At 38.3% G+C, this 24,229-nt stretch overlaps 1 protein-coding gene across 1 annotated transcript in view; it reads left to right on the forward strand.

The window, feature by feature from the left end:
• ANOS1 (anosmin 1) overlaps nt 1–24,229 on the forward strand; it is a gene marked incomplete at both ends in the record, with an annotated part of 135,291 nt that overhangs the window by 22,550 nt on the left and 88,512 nt on the right. Inside the window, one exon of the mRNA XM_080614071.1 lies at nt 3,370–3,417. Within this exon, the coding sequence (XP_080470197.1) occupies nt 3,370–3,417 (48 nt within the window). The remainder of the gene's footprint in view (nt 1–3,369; nt 3,418–24,229) is intronic.

Genomic DNA, 24,229 nt, shown 5'->3' on the forward strand with positions numbered 1-24,229 from the left:
TTCTTCTATTTATATATTTCTGTTTTTGAAGAGGTTGGACCTGACATGGTGCTCATGGTTAGCTCTTCTTATGTTAGTGAATCTCAGTTTTAGCTAGATTCTACAGTAACAGTGGGTATAATGGTTTTATAAAATCAAATAATGATTACATTGTAGTCTGCTGGGAGGGTAAGACAAAATAAATTTTCATAAAATATTGAAATTAAATTGCATGAACTATTTTTTTTAAATTGCTTCTAAATAAGCCTTGAAGTGGAAGGGATTTGATGTATCTTTACATTTATCATCCCCAGAGCTCCTTAGGTAATACAGTAATAGAAATGTTTAGCATTAAAGCTCATATGAAAAAAAATGGCATATATAAAAGTTTCTGAAGTTCAGATTGAAAGTTTAGGTGAAAGTCTAAGAATTATTTGCATTAGTTTTGGACTTAAGGTACAAGAGTAGCATTCAAGTTCAGTGCTTTTGTTTGAGTTCTTGAGTTTCCCCAAAGCGTCTCATCCAAATTTGTGTTACTGACTTCTCTTTGCATTGTATCAAATTCAGAAGATGTGTATTGCTCAGAATGAAGAAGGTAGTGAGGTATCTTGTGTTGCTGAAACACACAAGTTTGTAGACCAATTACTTTAAAATTAATTCAGTGTACCAAACTGAAACTTGGGAGGTTATCTCTGAACATGAAAAAACACTTTTTTAACTGTGAGGGTGGCTGAGCACTGATACAGTTTTTCCCTGAGATGTTGTGAAATTTCCGTCCTTGAAGATACTCAAAAGCTTTGTGGACATGGTCCTGGGCAACTGGTTCTAGGTGACCCTGCTTGAGCAGGGGCTTGGACCACATGGCCCCCAGAGGTCCCTTCCAACCTCAACGTTCTGTGAGTGGATGACTTGAAAAACCTTCATTGTCATAGAATCACAGAACCATTCTGCTCTCTGCTCTACCCCTTCCTCTGGAAGGGACTTCTTTCATGAGATCATGTTGCTCAAAGTCCTTGTACAACCTGACTTTTCAACACTTCAGTGGTGGGGCATCTACCATTTCTCTGGGCAACCTCTTCCAATGTCTCTCACCACTCTTACTGTAAACAGTTTCTTCCTTATGTTCAATCTTTATCTACTCTCTTTAAGCTTAAAATTATTGCTGCTTGTTCTGTCACTTCAGGCCTTGGAAAAATGTCTCTCCCTATCTTTACATACTGAAAGGTTGCAGTAAGGTCTCCTTGGAGCCTTTTCTTCTGCAGGCTGGAAAAACTCCAACTCTCAGCCTTTCTTCAGGGGAGAGGTTCTCTAGCTTTCTAACAGTTTTTGCGGCCTCCCTCTGGACTAACTCCAACAGGTCCATGATTTTTTTGTGCTGGGGACCCCAGAGCTGGTGTAGAAAACATGAGAGCAGAGTAGAAGGGGCCAATCACTTCCTTTGACCTGCTGGCCACATCTTGGGAGCTTTTGTGGAGGTATGACTACACACTGGTATGAAGATATACACAAACATGATCTCTTCAAATGTTTGCTAAGAGAGATCCAGCTTCAAAGGATAGATTTCATAATTGTGGTAGGAAGTCACTGTATTAAGGCTTATGAGCTTTGCTAAGATCAGAACATAGTACTGCTGTTTTGAGAAACTGATCTAGTTGGCTTGGTTACAGTGTGTGCTAATGTATCTGTTTCTGCTTCTGACTTGTAGTAGTTGTGTGTCCAGAGAATAATTTTTGCTTTATCTGTTGATTTTTTTTTTTTTTATACATTAAAGTTAAGGATTGTTGTGCTTTTAACCCCAGCTTGCGGCTAAGCCCCAGCTGGTGGGATGGGGAAGAGAATCAAAAGAGTAAAAGTGAGAAAACTTGTGAGTTGAGATAAACAGTTTAATAGGTAAAGCAAAACCGTGCACATAACCCAAGCAAAACAGAGAAAGTTTTCACTGCTTCCAATCAACTGGCAGGTGTTCTGCCACCTCCAGGAATGGTGTGAGGAGCAGAAAAGATGTTTACTCTGGGTAAGCACTGCTTAGTGAAAATTAAAACATCCCTGTGTTATCAACACTGTTTTCAGCACAAATCCAAAACATAGTCCCATAGTAACTACTATGAAAAAAATGAGCCCTATCCCAGTCAAAACCAGCATATGTAAATAATGGAATAATAGATACATCTCCCCTTATTAAAACAAAACAAGTAAGCAAGAAAAAAGTATAGTCCTACTAGTCCTTCAAATTCGGCATACCTCAGTTCTTCTTTGGAGATTGATTTCCAAATCTATAGTCAATGTCAAAGGAGAAGGTGTAGTGCAATCACATTAATTCCTCCCTGTGGAAATATCTTCAGTAATTCATATGAAAGGATGTCCTATTACTCCTATATAGACTCATCATTGTAGTCAAATTTTAAACAACAAATTTAGGAGAGTTTTCATCTGTTCTGTTTCCAGAGTATGAGCTTATAAATTATGGAAGAAATACTTACATATTTCCTGAGTACATGAACATACACTCTGTATTGCAGAGTTTGTATGCCATTTGTCATATTCAGACCACAGAGTCACTCAAGTCTTCCTGATGTTGTTTTGATCTTCCACTATACAGAAAGTGAATCTGTATTTTGGCTCATCTCTTAACCCCAGAAACATATGCTGCTTTTTCCAGAGCTGTGGGGTTTTTTTATCAGAAAACATTGTTTCCAAAGTATACCCTTTAGAAGCTCCTCTAGTAGAATAGCAGGTTGCTGTTTGTCCCTGTGCCAGTTTCATATTTATCATTCTGTTCTCATCATGTTCTCTTTTCCTTTAGCTTAAATTATTATTTTGCATGTGATACTGTAGTGGTTGTTTTACTGCAGTCAAGATAAATGAAAGATATAGCGTACCCATCTGGGAAATGCAATTTGTTATCAAAAATGTAAAATAAAACTGACGCAGTTGACTTCTGGTAAGCTCGTATTGCATTTAATTAAATTTTCCATTTACATCAATGCTGCTTTTTATCTTTCCTTGATAATTTAAGTATTGTGCAATATTGAAATGTGACTAATGGGCTTTCCACTCAGGAGTCACTACCAATCCATATCAATTTCTTAAATACAAGTGTTACCTTTTGTTTACTTCCTAACAATCCTAGATAGTAAGAGTTTACAAACATGGAGCAAAAGGTGACTTCAGTCAGTTTTCCACCAGCCTTGCCTGATGACATGCTTTCCTAAATTATCTGGTCACCTTACACTACCCTTAAGAAAAGGGAGGGATGATTGGTACCAGTGTCTTGACACATCATTCTTAAAGCAAAACTGGATGGTATATTCTGTTTAAGCCTGTTAGTGTGATCATGTGTAAAAGTCTTCAAAAAATATTAATATTAATGTAATCTTCTTTGTCTTTCAGAACAATGGGTCACTTGCTTGGTGCCAGAATCATAAACAGTGTTCAAAGGTATGTCCTTTTCCCCTGGCCCCCTCTCATTTAAGTTACCTAGCTGCTTTCAATCTCTTGTCTGTAAATTAAGCGCTTTTCATCTTAACCTGTTCTTAGAAGCACTTGTTTATATTTTTATTTGGAAACCTCAACCTATAATAAAATACTCAAAATTAAAACCAAACGATTTACTCTTTCAGGAGAGAGGAGTCATGTTTGAGGATACGTATGAAGCTTAGCTAAACCAGCATAATTCTGTGGTTATCAGCAAACTTTATCCTGGTTAAAATCTGGTGTATCATTTATATTCTTTCAGTATTTTTGGTCCTAAGACAGTGAAACTGTCAATCACTTAAAAATCTTCCTTCAGCAGCATAGAGCTGTATCAGCTTCTAACATGTTGTTTTGGTATTTGATTTTTAACCTGACAGATTTTCTTTAAAAATATTCTTGATACAAATCCTAGTGGCACTACTGGTACCCTGCCCTGTCTTTGCACTTTAAGCCTGGAGGTCTAGAGGGTAGGTGAGCTGACTGTCAACTAATTCTGTAATGCAAGAGTCTTTCTATGATGCCTGAATAGAAATGACAATAGTTTGGGAGTCTTGGCAGATCAAAGTGGAATGACACACTGGTGCTGGCTGTTCATAAATGTCATGGAAGATGCATCCATTGAAAATTTACATGAAAATGCTGAAGGTAGTATAGAATCATAGAATAGTTAGGGTTGGAAAGGACCTTGAGATCATCTAGTTCCAACCCCCCTGCCATGGGCAGGGATACCCCACACTAAACCATGTCACCCAAGGCTCTGTCCAACCCAGCCCTGAACACTGCCAAGGATGGAGCATTCACAGCCTCCCTGGGCAACCCATTCCAGTGCCTCGCCACCCTCACAGTAAAGAATTTCTTCCTTATATCCAGTCTAAACTTCCCCTGTTTAAGTTTTAACCTGTTACCCCTTGTTCTGTCACTACAGTCCCTGATGAAGAGTCCCTCCCCAGCATCCTTGTAGGCCCCCTTCAGATACTGGAAGGCTGCTATGAGGTCTCCACGCAGCCTTCTCTTCTCCAGGCTGAACAGCCCCAACTTTCTCAGCCTGTCTCCATACGGGAGGTGTTCCAGTCCACTGATCATCCTTGTGGCCCTCCTCTGGACTTGTTCCAACAGTTCCATGTCCTTTTTATGTTGAGGACAACAGAACTGTACACAATACTCCAAGTGAGGTCTCACGAGAGCAGAGTAGAGGGGCAGGATCACCTCCTTCGACCTGCTGGTCATGCTCCTTTTGATGCAGCCCAGTTGGCTTTCTGGGCTGCGAGCGCACACTGGCAACTCATGTTCATTTTTTCATCGACCAACACCCCCAAGTCCTTCTCTGCAGGGCTGCTCTGAATCTCTTCTCTGCCCAACCTGGAGCTGTGCCTGGGATTGCTCCGACCCAGGTGTAGGACCTTGCACTTGGCATGGTTAAACTTCATAATGTTGGCATCATAAGGTGTGTCGAGGTCCCTCTGGATGGCATCCCTTCCCTCCAGCTTATCAACCGAACCACACAGCTTGGTGTCATCGGCAAACTTGCTGAGGGCGCACTCAATCCCACTGTCCATGTCACTGACAAAGATGTTGAACAAGACCAGTCCTAACACCGATCCCTGTATTTTTGTCTAATCTCCCTGAAGATGTGTTTTTACACTAACTTAGACTTTTAAACTTCAATATTTATTCCTTATTCTATGAAGTTTTTACTGCAAATGGGATTAAATCCAAGTAGCATTGTTCTGTATTTTTTCAATAATGTAATCTATAAAAATGCGAATCTTTGATTTTAACACATAACAATTTATTCTCTACATTTAAAGAGTGAAATTACTGTTTCACTAATCTAGTTTCTATTGAAATAAATGGGATTGGGAAATGGACCAATTTGGTATTGACTGTTTATCTCAGGAAAATAAAATTAATTTGATTGCTTTTGTCAGTATTAAAACCAGGGTATTACAAGGTCAGTATAAGAAGAGACTGGAACATTTTCTATTAGCTGTACCATGCTGCTGAGGGTTGCAATGAAATCTCATGATTCTTAAAAACACCCAGACGTGCAAAGAATGTGTTTTGTCGTAACTGAACTGACTTTTAAGGAAAGCATGGGGTTCTTGTGCCACAGTGATCCTGATGTAATTTTTTTTTTTTTTTTTTTTTTACTCTGTTATGGAGATTACCGTGGTATGTCTGAATCTGAAGGTTTTCAAGTGCTTTGTGTCTGCTCAACAAAGAAGGTATCATACTAGACAAGTTGTCCAGCTTTTAAATCAGGGCAGATGTTACAGGATTGTCTTTCCAAGTCACTTCCAAGTTCATAGAATCCACATAAGGTATATATAAGGTATTGTGAATTTAAGGCTTACCTTAGGCTTCTATTAATTTCTTAAAATCAGTGTAAGATTCTATAAAATAATATTATAATACAAAATGCAACAACAGTTTAAATTTTAAATTACTGGACATGTACTTTACAGTTGTTACCTTATGTTTTCATTCCTTCTTAGGAAGGTAATACATTTTCTTTAAAAAGACCAACTTTGTCATAATTAGAAAAAGAAAGAAAAGCTTGATCAAATTGTTAGCAGAGCTGAACATTAGAGAATGTTCTTGTTTCAGGCAAGCTTTGTTTTTCTGTATTTTCAATGCAAAGTCAAACAATTGCATTACCTAACTGAAACTTTCAAAGCAATGTAGGAGATTTGAGTTAACCTTTTAAAAATGCAAATCCTTTCACTGCTTCTCAGCACCTCAGCGGAGAAGGTTTTTATGTGTGTGATTCTGCTAAATATTTCTAATAACATTTTTTCTAAAGGGTTCTCTCAGAATCTGCTTTTGTGGTTGTGGTGTTTAGTGACACAGCTTTTTGAGGTGATTTGAGGTAAAGCGCAGATGACAGTAAACATCCAGCTACTTCGTTAGTGGGGGGGACTTTAGAGCATAGAAGCACCTTTTGTTTGCACAAATACTTGCATCTGATACACAGGGGAGAAAATTTATTTGAATGTTACATCAATGTATCAGACAGGAGCTGATACAGCAATAAAAATGATGTAGTTAATTCAATAACTTTTCTATTTACTCTTTCATAGAACAATTTATAAGATGGAAAAGGTACAATGTAGTTCATCTTCTTACTTCTAAAAAATTCTAATTTTAGAAGCATTTTTTTCATTCCAAGAACAGACAGTAGCCTGTAAAAGTAGAAATCCTGGATTGGAGATGGAGTTATGGAGAAGAAAAAAGTCATCATGAAGCATCTGATACAGGGCTTTTGCATGTGTTCTCCTCATTGCAAGTTTGATGTCTGTTTTGGCTTCACTTTACCTAGATCTAAATTGCTCAAAAGCTGTTCTGAAGTATCTCTCCATTATTCTCTGAGAGTAAGGTCAGTCTGGCATAAAATTCTGTGGAAATTTTGTGATCACAATTTTGTACATAGAAGAACCAGGGAAAATATCTTCATATTAGCATACAAAGAAAATTACTGTTTTCCTCATGGAAGCCTGTGGTCTTTAAGAATACTTCTGTAGTTAAAGATAGCTGTTGATAAGGTATTGTTCAAGTTCGGTCAGTGAAGTACAATTAATTCCATCTGTTATACCATTGCCCTTTAATACAAGCTAAGACAACAAATATTAGTTTGAAGATTAATACCTTTGAGAACTTCTACGTTTTCAAAGAGGTACAAATCTAATGAACTAAAAAGGTTTTAGCTCTCACAGGAACAGTTGTAGATTGTCACCTACATCCCAAACAGCTATTTATTTTTGTTATTTTAATGGAGCAAGGCACAAAAGCAAGACTGTGAGCAGCAAAATATGCCCCATTATTTTATATGTAATTTAATAAGATCTCTCCAGAGGTCTGCTTTACAAGATAAAACACAAAAGCTCATGAACGCTAGCCCTGTTTTGACACAGTGGGTAATTTCAATATCTTAAACATACTCTTATATTTAGAACAACTATTGGATCATTAAATATATTGCCCGTTTTGGTTTGGTACTTGTAGAGAGCAATAGGGCCTCTCCTGAGCCTGCTTCTCTTGAGACTAAACAACCCCACTTCTCTCAGCTGCTCCTCAGAGACCAGAACAGAATATTGCAGAGGGAAGGGACCTACAATGATCATCTACTCCAACAGCCTGACCAAAAGTTAAAGCATGTTATTAAAGGCAGTGTCCAAATGCCTTTGAAACATTGACAGGCTTGAGGCATTGATTAGCTCTCTAGGAAGCTTGTTCTACTGTTCGTATGCTACCATCTTGGTAAAGAAATGCTTCCTTGTGTCCAGTATAAACCTGCCCTGAAGCAGCTTTGAGTCATTCTCATGTGTCCTATCACTGGATCTGAGGGAGAAGAGCTCAGCATCTTCCTCTCCACTTCCCTTCCTCAGGAAGCTACAGAGAGCAAAGAGGTTTGCCCTCTTGGCTTCCAGGGCGCACTCTGCTGACACACTGCTGGCACGCTCCTATTGACCTTGCTGTCCACCAGCAGTGCCAGACTCATTCCTGCAGGGCTGCTTTCCAGCCACTCCTCTCCCAGTTTATACTTGTATCCAGCATTACTTTGTCCCAGACGCAGAATTCAGTATGTTAACTTGTTAAATTTTATCCCATTAATCATAGCCCAGTGCTCCAATCTATCCAGACCCCTCTGCAAGGCCTCTTGTCCCTCAAGAGAATCAGCAGCACATTCCATCTTAGTATCATCATCAAACTTGCTAATGGTGCGTTCAACTCCTGCATTCAGATCATTGAACAGAGCTGGCCCTAGAATTGAGTCCTGAGGAACACTATTGGTTACTGGCCCCATTCCTAGAACTGTCTGAGCTCTGCCCTTCAGCCAGTTCTTCACCAAGTGCACCATGAACCCACTCATCCCGCAGTTGTACAACTTGTCCAGAAGGAAGCTGTGAGGGATGGTATCAAAAGCCTTATTAAAATCTGGAAAACTACATCTACCACCTTCCCTTCATTCACTGGGCAGGTGACCTTACCACAGAAGGATATCAAATAAGATAAACATGACTTTCCCTTTGTGAACCAATGTTGACTGTGCAATGATGATTGCATTATTCTTTAAATGCCTTTTGATAGTACCCGATTAAATCTTCTCCATGATTTCACCAAGAACAGAGGTTAGACTGACAGGTCTGTAATTCCCTTGGTCTTCCCTCGCATCCTTTTTGCAAACTGGAATAACACTGGTTAGCTTCCAGTCAGTGGGGACCTCCCCAGGCTCCCAAGACCTTTGGTAGGTAGTTGAGAGTGGTCTTGCAGTAGCATCCACTAGCTTCTTCAGTACTCTGGGATGAAACCTATTAGGCCCCATGGATTTGTGAACATTCAGCTGGTACAGCTGGTCCCTTACAATTTCAGTGTCCACAAACAGAAATTGTTCCCACAGTTATGAGCCCTCCAACTCAGGAGACGAGGCAGCCCAAGGTCTAGCAGTACTATTAAAGACTGAGGCAAAGTCTGTGTTGAATGCCTCTGCTTTTTCTTCATTGCTATTAGTCAAATGACCATCTTCAACAAGTATTGTTTCAATGTTTACTTTAGACCTCCTCTTGCTATTAACATGCTTTAAGAAGTCCTTCTTGTTATTCTGCCCAGCACTGGCCAGTTTCAACTCTGAACTTGGCCTTTTGTGTCCTTTCCCTGCATCTACAAACCACAGCTCTGTAATCTCCCTGCGAAGCCTGACCTTGCTTCCAGAGATCATACAATTTATTTTTCCACTTGAGCTCCACAAGGAGTTTCCTGTTCAGCCAAGTTGGTCTTGTGCCCTACTTGTTTGATTTACAAGACAGTGGAGTTGCCTGCTCTTGTGCTTCTAAAGGGTAGTTCTTAAAAAGTGACCAACACTCCTGGACTCCTAAGGCCTCAAATGCAGATTCCCAGGGTCCTCTGCTATGTAGCACCCTGAATAGCTTGAAGTTTGCTCTCCTGAAGCCCAGAGCAGCAACTCTGCTGTCCTTTTTTTTCTAATACACTGAAAATTTTAAACTCAACCATTTCATAACCACTGTAGCCAGGACAGCCACCTACCATCACATCTTCCACAAGTCCTTCTTTATTCACAAGCAGCAAGTCTAGGAGGGCATCTTTCCTTGTTGGACTCACTGCGTACTTATGACAAGAAGTTATCTCCTACAAACTTCAAGAATTCCCAAGACCTGCTCATCACAGGAGTATGATATTCCCAGTTGTTGTCTGGGAAGTTGAAATCTCTCATAAGGACAAGGGCTATTGATGCAGAAATTTCTCCTAATTGCCTATAGAATAACTCACCAGTACTAACATTCTGGCTAGTTGGTAGCAGACACCCATTACACCATCTCCTTTGTTTTACATCTCCCTAATCCTCACACAGAGGCTCTCAACCACGTTGTCACTAACTGAGGGTTGTACAGTCAAACCTTTCCTGCCTATCTCTTCTGAACTACTGTTCTCCACCCCAGTACTACAGTCATTGTTAATCATTCCACCAACTCTCGCTAATACCAATTATATTATAGTTTCAGGAGCTAACCAGCTCTTTCAGTACATCCTGTTTGTTTCTGATACTCTATGCGTTCGTGTACAGGCATTTCAGATATTCTCTTGCGCTCTCCATGCTCCCAGGAGCAGCAAAAATGTTCCCTCTGGCATTGCCACCCTCATTAGGATTGATGCTACATGGTATAGAACTTGCTGTATCTCTCAAGTTCCTGTTTAGACTTGGTCTAGACAAGGAAAGTTAAAATTTATCTTTTCTTTACCAGTAGATTACCGGCAGTCTGTCAGACTTGCTGAGTAAGGCAAAGGTGGGCTCATAAACCACATCATGAGAAAGTAGAGACACTGGGGAAAAACCAGACTCTGCTGGGCTGGGTTATGCTCAGTATTTCTTGACACACACATTCATTGGATGAGTATCTGGGTCTCAGTAATCTCTACTCATTTCGTCATACACATCATACACATGGGCCAAAAGCTTGTTTGTGGAGAAAATCAGACAAGTAGACACTTGCTACTTTTCTTCCACATACGTGACTACATAAAACCCCAGCTCCTGTTGCCAACAGCTGGACTTCTTTAGATTAGAAGCTCTGCAGATTGTATTGTCTGGTTGGGGGAAGAGCCAGTATATTAATGCAAGTTGGATTTAAGTCTTGCAGCATAGCAAAATGTTTGGCTTTCATGTTGCAGTTAAAAATATTTTCATGCCTATCCTCTGTAGGCTGTCTTTAAAAACAAAAGATAAATAATATTTTGACATGGGTTACATGTGTAGGTATGCAAATGAAATCACCTTATTCCTCCTTTTCCTCTCTGATTCATCATATTTTCTATGATATCTCATACTCTTGAGTTACAGAAGTAATTATTTTAAAGTGCTATGAGGTACTTATATACATGATGAAGTAGTGTCTGTAATATATTGGTCTCATCTAACATATAATAATCTGTTATTTCAGTTTAAAGAATTCAACTTGTTTCCAGCACAGGTAGTCAATCAGTTTTGATACACATTTGTAACTCAACATGTTTTATTTGTAGTAATGGTTAAGTTCCCTCTAAATGGAAACATGCAGAAAAAAACCCTTTGTCTTTTTAATTTTTTGATGTAGTGACGGCTACCAAGGAGGGAAGAGTAGGCTAGATCACTGTTTAAAATACCACTGGTTGAAATTTGTAGTGTCTAAAACAGAATGTCTAATGCTGCTATTGAGTAATAATAATGACACTTTTTTTTTTTTTTTTAGAGAATTGTTTATAATTTGTTAAAGCGATAGGTCTCTCTTCCTTTTCTAAGAGATTTTATAAATAAAAGTTACATAATGAAATCTGTAGGGATTTGGGTTCTTTCTGCAAACGTGATTCTCATTGACATTAGTGAGAAATTCTGAGTAGAGAGATGTGTGTTCAGTGTTGAGAGAAGAATTTTGCCCAGATAGGGTTGTCAGATTGTGTTTTCCAGGACTGATCTTATACATCTTTAGTAGCAATTCCCAATGTTCACAAGGGTATAAAATTGTATTCTTGTTTTTGTCCTATGTACAGATGTTGTTATCTGGCAGTTTCATTATATTGCTTCTTAAAATGAAATACAATTTACTTAGGTTCAGGAGAAAAATAGAAAACATCCACCCATTTTTATAACTGTTTATTTTTTTCTAATGCATGTTAACCTACTAACTATATACATAGACTGACTGCACATGGAGGGTATGTTTCAAATGTCTGTTGTTTACACTGACCAGTAACTTTTCCTTTATGCAATCAACATAGAATTGTAAAATAGTTTGGGTTGAAAGTGATGCTTAAAGGTCATCCACTTCAACCCCCCTATCCCCGTTATGAGGAGGGACATCTTCAACTAGATGAGGTTGCTCAGAGCCCTGTCCAATGTAACCTTGTAAGTTTCCAGGGATTGGGCACCATACTTACTGTAAAAAATTTCTTGCTTGTATCTAGTCTAAATCTGCCCTCTTTTAGTTTAAAAACATTACCCCACGTCCTGTCACAACTGGCCCTTCTAAAATGTTTGTCCCTATCTTTCTTGTAACCCCTTCTCTCCCCTTTAGGTCTTGGAAGGCTTCAGTGAGGCTTTCCTGGCGTCTCTTCTTCTGCAGGATGAATAACCCCAATTCTCTCATCCTTTCTTCAGAGGAGAGCTGTTCCATCCCTCTGGTCTTTTTGATGGCCTTCCTCTGGACCCACTTTGACAGGTACATATCTTTCCTGTACTGAGGACTCCAGAGCTGAATGCAGTATTCCAGGTGGGGTCTCACAAGAGCAGAGCAAAGGGGCAGAATCACCTCTCTCAACCTGTTGGCATCACTTCTTTTGATGCAGCCCAAAAGAACGGTTTGGCTTTCTGGGATGTGAGTGTCCACTGACCGCTCATGTCCAGCTTTTCATCTGCCAGTGTCCCCAAGTCCTTTTCTGCAGGGTTGCTCTCAATCCCTTCATCCCCCAGCCTGTACTGATACTGGGGGTTGTCCCATCCCAGGTGCAGGACCTTGCACTTGGCCTTGTTGAACCTTGTGAGATTCACATGGGCTCACTTCCAGGTCCCTCTTGATAGCATCCCATCCCTCAGCCATGTGAGCTGTGCCACTCGGCTTGGTATCATCTGCAGAGTGTCTTCCTCAGGGTTGCACTCGATACCACTGTCAATGTCATTGATGAAGGTATTAAACAGTACTGGTCCCAGTACGGACCCTGAGGGACACCATTTGTCACTGATCTCCATCTGGATATTGAGCCATTGACCACTACCCTCTGGATTTGAACACCTAGCCAATTCCTCATCAACTGAATAGTCCACCCATCAAATCTGTACTTTTCCAGGATGTTGTTGGAGACTTTCAAAAGTCTTACAGAAGTCCAGGTAAACGACATCTGTAGCTCTTACCACATTCACTGATGTGTTAACTCCATGATAAAAGGCTGGGTTGGTCAGGCAGGACTTGCCTTTGGGGAAGTTGTGTTGACTGTCTTGAATCACCTCCCTGCCATCCATGTGTCTTAAGAGGATCTGTTCCAGGTTCTTCTAGGCATAGATGTGAGGCTGACAAGTCAGTAATTGCCAGGATCCTGCTTTCTACTTTTCCCTTTTTCTGATCAGGAGGGACTTCACCTGACTGCCATGACTTCTGAAATATGATAGAGAGTGGCTTGGCAACTACATCAGCCAGTTCCTTTAGGACTCTGGGATGCATCTTCTCAGGTCGTACAGGCTTATGTATGTTCAGGTTCCCCACATGGTCATGAACCTGATCTTCTCTTACAGTGGGAAAGACTTTGTTCTTCAAGTCCCTGCCTTGCAGTCCATCGATTCAAGAGGTGTAGGAAGAGAGGCTGCTAGTGAAGACTGAGGTAAAATAAGTTGTTGAGTACCTCAATGTTCTCCTCATCCATTGTTACCGGTTTTCCAGTCCTGTTCATCGGGGAGATATGCTTTCTTTGACCTTCCTTTTCTGGCTGACATAGCTATAGAAACCCTTCTTACTAGTCTTTGCATACCTTGCCATCAGTCTTTTATAAACACGGGTAAGATCCCCCTGAGCTGCCTGCTCTTGAGGCTGAAAAGTCTCACCTCTGTGACATTCTCTGTATACAGCAGGTGCTCCAGTCCCTTAATAGTATTCATGGCCCTATGTTTTCTTGTTTTCTACTTATGCTTTCTAACCCCAAATGATTCCTGCCTGCTATCATTCACAAAACTCCTGTCCTGCCCTTTCAATCCCACTGCCTTCTGTCATCATATTAACAGTAAGTCTTGCTAAACTGTAAGTAAATGCATAGCATTTTGTATTCCCGCTTCATTTTGCCAATTTACTTTTACGTTGTGAGCTCAGTAGTATTGAGACCATTCTTCTCAAGTACTTGGAAGTACTGAGCACATAACAGGTGGTTTCGTATAAAAACAACAGTAAGAGCTGAATGCTAGTGAGAGTAACATGAAATGACAAAGTACCTTACATTCATGCTGGTTTAGTGAAAAATGTATTTTACCCCTAAGGGGAAGAGAGGGCAAAATTACTTAAGAAAGACATTTCGAGAGAGTTTGTGAAGTAGAGGTATATATATATATAATTTTTTTTTTTTACATATTCTTACACAAGTTTTTCTTTTTGTAAGCAACTGAAAGTCAATACACCAGCAGGCATAATTTAGAGCTGCATGTGCAGTGGCATTTACAAGGACTGGAGATAAATGGGGATCATCATAGTGCACTGTGATGCATAATGCACTGTGATGAATTGCAATACAGCTTTCTTGTTCCCAGCAGCCAAGGCAGTGGTCCCTGATTGATTGATTCTGCAGGAAGGCTGAAAGGCTTTTTTTGAGTTTTCAAAACTGAGAGGAAAATGTGGAAATAAAGATAAATAACTTTACAAATGCTGCAGCCAAATAAACCATTTAAAAAAGACGACTCTGATTTCTTTGTAGAGTAATACACGCTCCTGAATTCAGTCTGTGAGCAATTGTTTCAGGCTTCCAGCTGAGCTCTTCCCAAAGATAATGCAGGTGGAAAGATGAGTTAATGGTTTAAACAATTGGAGATTTGATGCACTCTTCCATCTGTCAAAGCCCACTGAAATGAAAGCTCACAGTTTTAATTTGTGCCTCCAGCGTCTAACTCAGTCTGAAATGGTGTCAGCGATTTGCCCTGCCCACAGTACTGTCATTCTTATGGTAAGCGTTCTGTGCACACATGCTGGGAGACTTTTATCAAACATATTAGTGTGCATTTGAAAGATCATTAGCCTGAAGTAACTGGAACATTCCAGGTTTCTTAGCCTGGAAACTCACATCTCTGCTGGAAAGTGTGTTGAGCCACTGTTATTTACACAAGAAAGCTACAGCAGGATAGGGGTAGCTTTGTGAAATTTAAGAGAAATAGTGGTTCTTGATATTGTCAATTTATTGTGATTTAAGTACCACCCATAAGAGGGTGAGATAATGGATGGGGTTTTTTTTAGTTTGTTTTTAGAATGAATATAAATTTATTTCTTGATCTGCTAGGCAGAGTGTTTTTCTTTCATCTAGTAAAAGATGAGGTAAAGGTATTTAGTAGAATCAGAGTTGTCAGGTTGGTCAGATAATGGGTATGCTAAATAGAAAAATAATCCTGGGCATATAAGAAATAAGAAAGCAGATGTAATACTAATTGCTTATATTGTTATGGATTTTTTTTTATTTTTTTTTTTTTTTTAATATTCACTTCTAAGGAGGTAGAAGGGGCTGAGAAAACCATAGTGGTTAGATGACTAGAGCTAAACTAGCTAAGAAATAGGTTAACTGAGGATTCTGGATATTTGTGTTTGGGGAAATAGAAGAAAGAGCTTTGTGATTCAGTGTTTACATATATACAAAAGCATTAGTTTATAAATGTGTTGTGATGACAGGAATCCCTTTATTCTTTCAGGGCCTTGAGACCTGACAACTAAATAGAGTTGAAATCCAAACAATGTTTACAGTACTTTGTAATTCTCTGATGTATTGCTCTATATTTGAAAATACCAAGTTTTATTTTTCAGGTATCAAAAAAACCCAGTTGTATTAGAACATGGGACACTGTAATAAGTGGAAACGAAGAAAGTTCATATTCTTCACAGTTGCCATGTTGGACCATATCAGTCATCCAGTCTAATACTGTGTTACCAGCTAGATTATCCATCACTAAGTAAACCAGCAGGTCTGGAATACCCTGCTGCTAGAATAAACTTACTTAAGCCCTATTACTTATTTTTGTGTGGTATTGTGAAACATAGAGGGTATGTCCTTTTCAAGACATCAGTTTTTGTTTCTCAGCCCTGTTTATTGTTTTGTTCAACTTAAATGTTTTTGACTTGAAGAACAGACCTTGGGGATTGATGGAAGGTGTTTTGCTTGGCCTTCACTCTGAATGGTTCTGCTGATAACTTTCTATCTCTAGGATGAATGGTTAAAATGAAATTACTTTCATTTTTCTTCTGGTAAAAGATTATCACCACTGGTAGAGCCCTAACGAGGGGTAAGGAGGAAAAGACAATTTTGTTGCCTGTCCCTGTACACCATGTTTTTGTTGATGCGGAATTCTGCTGAGTTTTTCATTGTTCTTCATTGTGGGTTTATAGAAAAGGTTGGCTCTTCTGGAGCTTTTCTGGCCAGTTTTATCTAGTCCACTTGTTTATTGAGGTAAGCAAGTCTGATCACTATGCTGTTTGAAATTTGAATACTGAGCAAACTGAGCCAATGCTGAGCATAACCAGCTAAAGATTAAGTAGCTGTCTTTCACAAAGAACACAAAATCATCATTAATGACTGAATTGTGCCAACAGTGGCTTTGAGGATAATAGCATAGCAGCCTCAACTCCAATCTCAGAAATGCAAATGCTGGCTTTAGACCTTAAGTCTGCATACTCTACACTATATACAGACATACACCAGAGCTAAAGGGAGAAATGTGTGCATGGGTGCGCACACACATATACATACCCGACAGATATTTATTGGAGCTGGCATGCTGAAGCACTAAATGATTCTTTAACTTAGCTTTGTCTGCTTCAGTGAACACTGTTCAGAATCCAGGGATATTCAGACTGCAGAATCCTTTATTTAGAGGTATTTGAGCACAAAAATAATCCCTTCCTAGAAACTTTTGAAATAGCAACGGAGCTATGCAGCCTAATCAACTGTAAATTTTTGTCATCTAGAAAGCGGTTGATTAAGTAACATCTAGCAGAAGGCAAATCATTACTGGAGCAACACTGGTCAGAGACTAAAGACACACAGTACTACTAAGACTAATGAAAATTAGCAGTAAATCTGCTTGAAAACAAGCAACAGATTTATCCGTCTAAATTTAGAGTTTTCCCAGGTCTCTCACCATTCAGTTTGCTCAAACCTTGTACATAATTTTTTTCTCATTTTTCAATAACTTTGCACTATATACAGAAGGAAATAAGTAACGTGGAAGTGTATTTGAGATTTTGATTTCACAAATACAATCTTAGTTCCCTAAGCTGCATGAATTACTATTCAGAAATTTTAATAGCTCACGTAAATCAGAGAATCTGTACAAAACTTATAATTGCAGTTGAGATCTGAATCTTAATTTTATCTTATTAAATTACATTTCATTAACCTAATTAATTATTCGTGCAAACCAGGCTGTGATAGTCTGTTTAAATGTATGGCCCTTTTCTCTTGTGGGAGACAACTGCAGAGTTAGATCAAATATAGCTCTAGTTAAGTGACGAAGACAAAATGTACTTGCATTGACCTTTAATGTAGTAATGAAATATATTCAAGCCACTGTAAAGGGACAGAGCCTGAAAACCATGCATGCCTATATCTTAGCCTTGACTTTAAAAGGAGTTTTGCTTGACTAGACCCAGGGCATTATTCAAAACCCACTGAAGTAAGGAATACTGACTTTAAACAAGCTTTATATCTATCCATAAGGCAAGATTGTGCTTTTTCAAGTGACCTACCTTGGAGTTTCTGCATTACCATAATATTGAAGGAGATACAAAAATGTGCTTAGGTAGATGAGGTTACTGTGCTGAGAGGAAGGCAACTGCCTTTGAGGCACACGGATAAGGGTGTAAACACCCTTTTCTTCACACATTCATTGAGCTGTAAGGAAAGCACTGAGCTGGAAGTGGGAGCTATGGCTCTTTTCTCCAAGTGCCTGCAAAGAACTGGGAAGCTATCAGAGCACAGAAGCATGGTCTCTCTTAAAACAGAAATCACAGGTTTTGTTCTGTAACACTAGGTGTGGTATTTAATTGGGTATTAAAGAATTAATTGCCTTTTAGCACTGTCTGCATATTGGAATAGGCACAACAGATGAAAAAATATTTCTAAGGGAACGCAGTGTTAAGAAGCTAATTTTGTGCCTTGGATTTTAAGCAGATCTCCTCATTGAATTTCCTCAGAAGGTTCTGCTTAAAGTCAGTTTGGGGTATAGTCTCAGGTTAACAAGTCAAAAAAAGTAGCTGCTTTTGACAGTTCTTGCATAATAATCACACCTACCACAGGGATTACAAACATTCATTGAGATTTTAGTTAAATCGAATGTTTTTTGTTTTTTCAATGGCCTGAAGAGTTTTAATGCACAGGGACAGCATAGAACGATATAGATTCAATTCCCCAAACTGACGTAGTGACAGGAAAATACTCAGGCCTGGCTACTTCCTGCAGACTAATTTAAAACTTGTTTTCATCCTCATTTTATATAAGTGAACAGTTACTTCGGGTGTAAAGTGAAGGGGAAAATCATGGCCATATTTCTTGAACGTTGACATACAAATTTAATGTCAATGGGAAATGTGAAGAGGCAGTTTGGGTTGATGTTCAACCTAAGGAGTTCCCCATCCAGGAATACCAGCAGGATGCACTACTTTGAAATGAAAGTAGACAAAGGATAACTATTCAACTTTTTGATGCTGGTGCATATATGCATAAAAGGGATTCCCTTTATCAGGAAGGTGTTTTCAGCTTAGGCATTTAGGAATGAACAGATTGTCATAATTAATTCTGGAAAGGGATTTTTCTTTTAGAGTGTGAACCAGGAGACTGTGTTAGGAACAAGGATCTTTTCCCCAGAATATCTAATATTGTGCTTTGTTCAAGATGTAAAACCTGTGGACTCCAACAACTGTCAAGAGTTTGCAGCCTCTGACTTTGGATAAAGAAAACAGATGCCTGTTTTTTTTTTTTTTTTTTCTTACAGAGTTGATATTATTATATCCAAACATATATCAAATTTCAATGTCCACAATAAATCAGGGCATGAGAAGAGAAAGAAAATCGAGTTACAGCACTTGGGATTTGAACTTCACCCTCTGAAGATAGTAGAAATTTTCCAAAGTTAGAAATGCAGAATCAGTCTTTAAAGCAGTTTCATATTAGGAATGAATCAGCTCCAGTTTTATGATTATGTGAAATAAGTGGGGAAAAAAGTGTATTTTAAACTCCTTCAGAAGGAAAATAGTTTTATTTTTCTTTTACGCATGTATGAGCACCGTTAGTGGTGGTAAATAATGATGATATTGGTTAAATAGTGGTTGCTGCTTTATCATTTTATTCGATTTACGTTCACCTGAATCAGGCTTTAGCATCATGTAGATTCTGATGTGTTGCTGCTCTTAATGTCTGGAATTCTTACAGTTTGGCCTGAGAATGTGATACGGCCTGGTCTGTGCAGCTGTTGTTAGGAGAACTAACTGTGCTTGATTCTGTGTGGTAGGGGTGCTCATGGGAGGCATGGTCAGACCCAGCAGGCAGAGATCAGTCTGGCTGCAGTTAACTTTTGTTTGGATCTGGACCATATTGTTGAGTGATATCTGAGGGTATCGTAATTCACTCACTGGGTGGCAGGTATAAAGCTCCTAAAGGGCTATGAGCAAGGGAAGAAGTTGGAGTTTCTGGGTGAGATTTTTGGGAGGCTGGGAATTGTAGCTCTAAAGAAGCATGGAGACAATGAGAGCTGACGAGTTTAAATCAATGAAAACATTACCAAAGCTGTCTTTGCTACCTTGGAAGATCATCAACTCAGCAAATATTTCTTTTAAAGAACTGCTGCTGTCTCAGAGAAAACCTCTAACAACTTTCTACTGGAGATCTGCCCATATATTATTTGAGATTCTATTTTCCTACAATTCTTTATCACTGAAGGTATCACTGTGATGGAAGTATTGTGTTTTGTTAGAGCTCAGCTGTTCCTGCTGTACAATTTCCTCATCCAAAGTAATCTTTCACTTTGCATCATCATGCACAACTCCTATGATAATTGTAACCTTCATCTTCTGGTGGGGTCATGATGCAGTAAATAATCATCTTTTAATTGCTTGTTTTCTTCAGAAGAGGAATTAAATCTTTTGGTTTCATAGCTGAATATTTTAAGATTAATCTATAGTTATGTAATGCATTTGAATAACAAATTAGTGTTTAAAAATCCCAACCTATTTGGTTGCTAGCTTTGTTGCCTTGTTTTTTCCTTTTAATTTCTACATCTACCATTAAATAAACTGAACCTAGGAGAACTAAAATAATGTAGCTTTATTATGTGGAAATACATGTTTTTATTAAAGGATAATATAATATGCATAAAATCACAATGTGTGCTATGTTCAAAGTAATATTTGTCTGTAAGGGAAATCATGTGATTTTCATGTTTCTTAAGCTTAAAAAGGGTTTGAAAGTATTGCAGAAAGAAAAATTTAATTCCTTAAATGGCAAATAAGTAGGTCATGATCATCTTCAGGGAAAGGCTAACTTGTCCTCATTATTCCTGGGTCCAACATTACGCAAATTCATTTTTTAATATACTTAAAAATAGTTTTTGTAAGGAAGTGGGTGTATCTGTAGGCAGTTTTTTAAAGACATCCTTTTACTTATTTGTTGGTTTTTTTTTAATACAAACAACAACAGCAAAATAGATTTGCAAAAGCTATTAATATACATGAATGTTTTTAATCACTAATACAGGAAGAGTGACTTAATTAGAAATTCAGCTCTTCTTCCCCACTTTTACTGGTTCAGTGATAGAAAAACTGTCAGATGTAATACTGATTTAAAAGTGTTTGTGAAGTGTATGGTGCACTTAATGGCTGTTTAAACTTATACTTTTAGCAGATCATTTAAAAATGTTAAAGGCATTGGTGGTATTCTGTAAAAGAAATCGTAAGAAGAACATGGGGTTGTGAAGGGGCAGTAAACAGGCAGTTCACTGTAGTGTAGTAATGTGGGCAGACCTCATACCAATATCTTTGCTAATAAATGACAGGGATAGTTCCTGTGCTACCGGCAGGATCCTTCCAGTGTAGGCTTGTTGCATCTCTGCTATCTGCCTACAAAATTGTCCCCTTGTTAAAAATGAGCTGCGGTTTTACTTCTTTAACTTACCTTTTATCAAAAAAAAAAAAAAAAAAAAAGTTGTTCACCATGGAATTAAAAAGAGAAAGAAGACCTTTTATCATAATAATTTGAAGGGTTCCCTCTCCCCACTCCCCGCGAGTTGTAACATTTTTCTGTGTAGATCAGTACAATTCAAACAGATGCATGGCTGGCAAGTATGTTATGTGTTTGCATAGTAACTCATTTTATTGTGCTGTTAGTTCAGAGTAACATTTTAAGTGCCTTACAGTTTGGGTTTTGCTTGTTTTTCTGGGGAAAGGCTGACATACCTCAATACAATTGTACTTTTTATTGTAGTTTTATCAAATAGTGAATTTGGGGAAAAGCTCTTGAGTATGTTTGATAGTGGTGTCAGGGAAAGCTAGTGTGTTTTTTCATTATTACTAATATTTGTTGGGTCATGACAGGTTATCAAATGGTATGGATCTGTTTAACACCTTGGAAGAAGACAATAAAGAAACTTGTGACACTTGCTTAACAAGAAGCACAGTGTGTTTTGGGAAATCTGTCAGTGGGAAGGCAGGCCTGTGAAGATGTCAGGCCTATTTTGACCTTTTTGCCCCTTGTTTGTATTCTGTTTCAGCTTTGCAAATGACTCCACATTTGGTACTTGAATTGAAAGTAGACATCATATAACCTGGAAAGGATATGAATAGGTTTCAGAAATATTTTTCTGTGCAGTGGAAAAAAACCTAGTTTTTGTAATGGCTACAATTGCACTCAAAAATATGATTGCACTTTCTGTTCATGGCTCCAGAATATTTTTAAAGGAAGTAAAATTATTTTCTTGTTTAAATAAATTATATATGGTTTTTTTTTAGTTAGGTTTTTTTTTTTGATGGGGGGTTGGGGTGGGGGTGTCTGTCAAAATAGTGAATGTTACATCAACTCCAAGTACTGCTGATGCATGGTACTGTATGTCTGCAGTAATCTGAGTTCCTCTGTAATGATGTATGGCATTTACTTTGCATGCTCTGTGCTATATTTTATCCAGTATTTGGATAGCATGATACTCTGACCTTGTCTGATTGGTATCTCATTTACTGTGAATGTTGCAAGAACGATAAACAAAGCTTGGAAGAATTGTCAAGCTGACAAGTCATATTGCTCTGTATCTTTTCAAGACAGAGCCACAGAAATTTATCTGTCGTGACACCTTTGCCTCTTGTATTAAGAAAGCCTTAGCTAACTTCTCTTTAGTTCTGTGGTCTACCATCTAAAAATGCCACATCTTATAAAGAGAACAGGTGGAAAGGCTTTTAAGAAGAGGCCTCAGGGAGATGGAATAAGTTAGGAGAAAATAGCAGCTAAATTGTCTAAGGGATTCCAAGATTGACAAGAGTGCATCATAAAAGAGTGTATGAAACATTTAAATATTGCTTCTGTGTTATGATTTATAAATAATTATGAATTAGGCTGGTGTGTAAATACGTTTTGTACAGATGTGTGAGTAGGACAGTACTGCTTTTGCATGAATTCCATAGCCCTTTACAAATGTTAGTGGTTGCAGGAATTTTTTTTAAATCATCTTGGCTTAATGTGTTTTCCTCTCATCTTCCCCATGTACTCCCTCAAGAAACCTGTAAAAGAGAAATGTTCCGCTCTGTTCAAACCATATGGGGGCTTTGCATCTGACTCCTGTAGGCTGTCTAGAAAATCTGAGCCTAAATCTGTTCATAACCTTACTTTCATTTGAATATTGAGTTTGGTTTTTTTGGACTGTTTAAATTTTATGTGTGAAAGAGAAACACTGGAGTATAAAAGCACATCTTGGTAATGTGGTTGTACTTCAACCAAATTGCTTAAACTGGCTTTTTAAAGTACTTTTGCTTTTAATGGGAAGTTACTATCAACGCTACACATCTTCAGTAGGTATTTATAAACAATTGAGAACTTCAGAAGTGAAGTAAGTATATAACAAAGCGGCAATCTGAATAGAAAGTGTGATTATAGCATACTTTTACTGGAATTTGGGTGTAAGGTCTCTAATTCATTTATAACAAAGTTAATAATCTTCTAGTTGAACAGTTAAATACTGAGGACATCTCTTTTTTGAGTTGTCTTATTCTTCAGCCAATTGACAGAAGATAAGCTTCTGTACCCATCCCTCCCAGTGCTTTCAAAGTGCAGTGGAGCTTATTATAAATGAATGACTCATACATAGGGTGGAACAAATGCACCACTGGTAGCCTACAGAGATAATAACACTGACCTCCGGTCATTTTACAAGAGAACTCTCTCGTGTAGGTCGACTTCCCACTGCTTTAAACCAAACCTAAATAGACTATTCATGGGGAACTGGATTGACAGATTAGAGATTTATATGCACAAATGTAGGCATTAGCAGCATGGTCCCTGCACTTCAGGACACGAGAAGTAGTTTAAATATCTGACCACTAAAAGCAGAGCGACATTTTTCTGTAAAGAAGTAGGTCTGTAAACTTCCTTCAAACCTCCTGAAATATGTAGGGCAGTCATAGAAGTCCAACCTTGCAGTCTGTATTTAGGCAGGACTTCCAATAATATGAAATTGTTCAGAAATAAGGGTTATGGTAGTACTGCCACTTTACAGTTGACATTGGGATGGGTGAAAAGACAACAAGATTTTAGGTTCCGTGTTAACGTATGCATATAAAAATGCATGTTTTGCTTTCTCCCCTTTAGTTTATATAGGTATACAAAATAATCATTTTGTTAAACTATGAAGTTTAACATTTTTCAAATAATTGGAGAACCTTTTCTTAGAGAATCTTGAGGTACTAAATTTAAGGAGAATTTTTAGATACTAAATTTAAGCTTTAGAATATGAAAGTGAAAATGTGCACTACTTCAAATTTTAACAATACAAGGTATAATCTAAGTTTGTCAAATATCTTCATATTCCAATTATACGTGTTAATGCTTATATAATGCAATTTGACAGTAGAACTCGTCCACCCAGTGTGTACAAGAAAGAAAGTTAATTTGCGCCTTTCTGCAGAAAGAGATCTGTTCTTCTGCCTGATTTTAACAAAAAGGTTATTTTGAAAGGAATTATTTCAACACAGATGACAAATTACTGAAAAGACATTTTCATTGGACAATAGCATTCTTCCAAAGGGGAAAGAAGTGCAAGGGTGTGGGGGGAGAGAACACCCCCCCCCCCCCCAACATTCCCTAACACTAATTTAAGGAAAAACACACAAAGAGGCAATATTGTGTTTTCTTCTTTTGCTGTTCTTTTAATTTCTTTTAAGGCATGAGAAACTTAACAGGTTCTTTCCTTTTTTCTGGGCCCTGTAGTACAAAACACTGACATGCAGTTGGATCTCTCAAAAAAAATTGCTTGTACTCTAGGTTACTCTGCTCTTGCAGGGGGGTTGGACTAGATATCTTTTGA

Source organism: Psittacula echo, assembly GCF_963264785.1.
Source record: "Psittacula echo genome assembly, chromosome: 3".
Lineage (NCBI taxonomy): Eukaryota > Metazoa > Chordata > Aves > Psittaciformes > Psittacidae > Psittacula > Psittacula echo.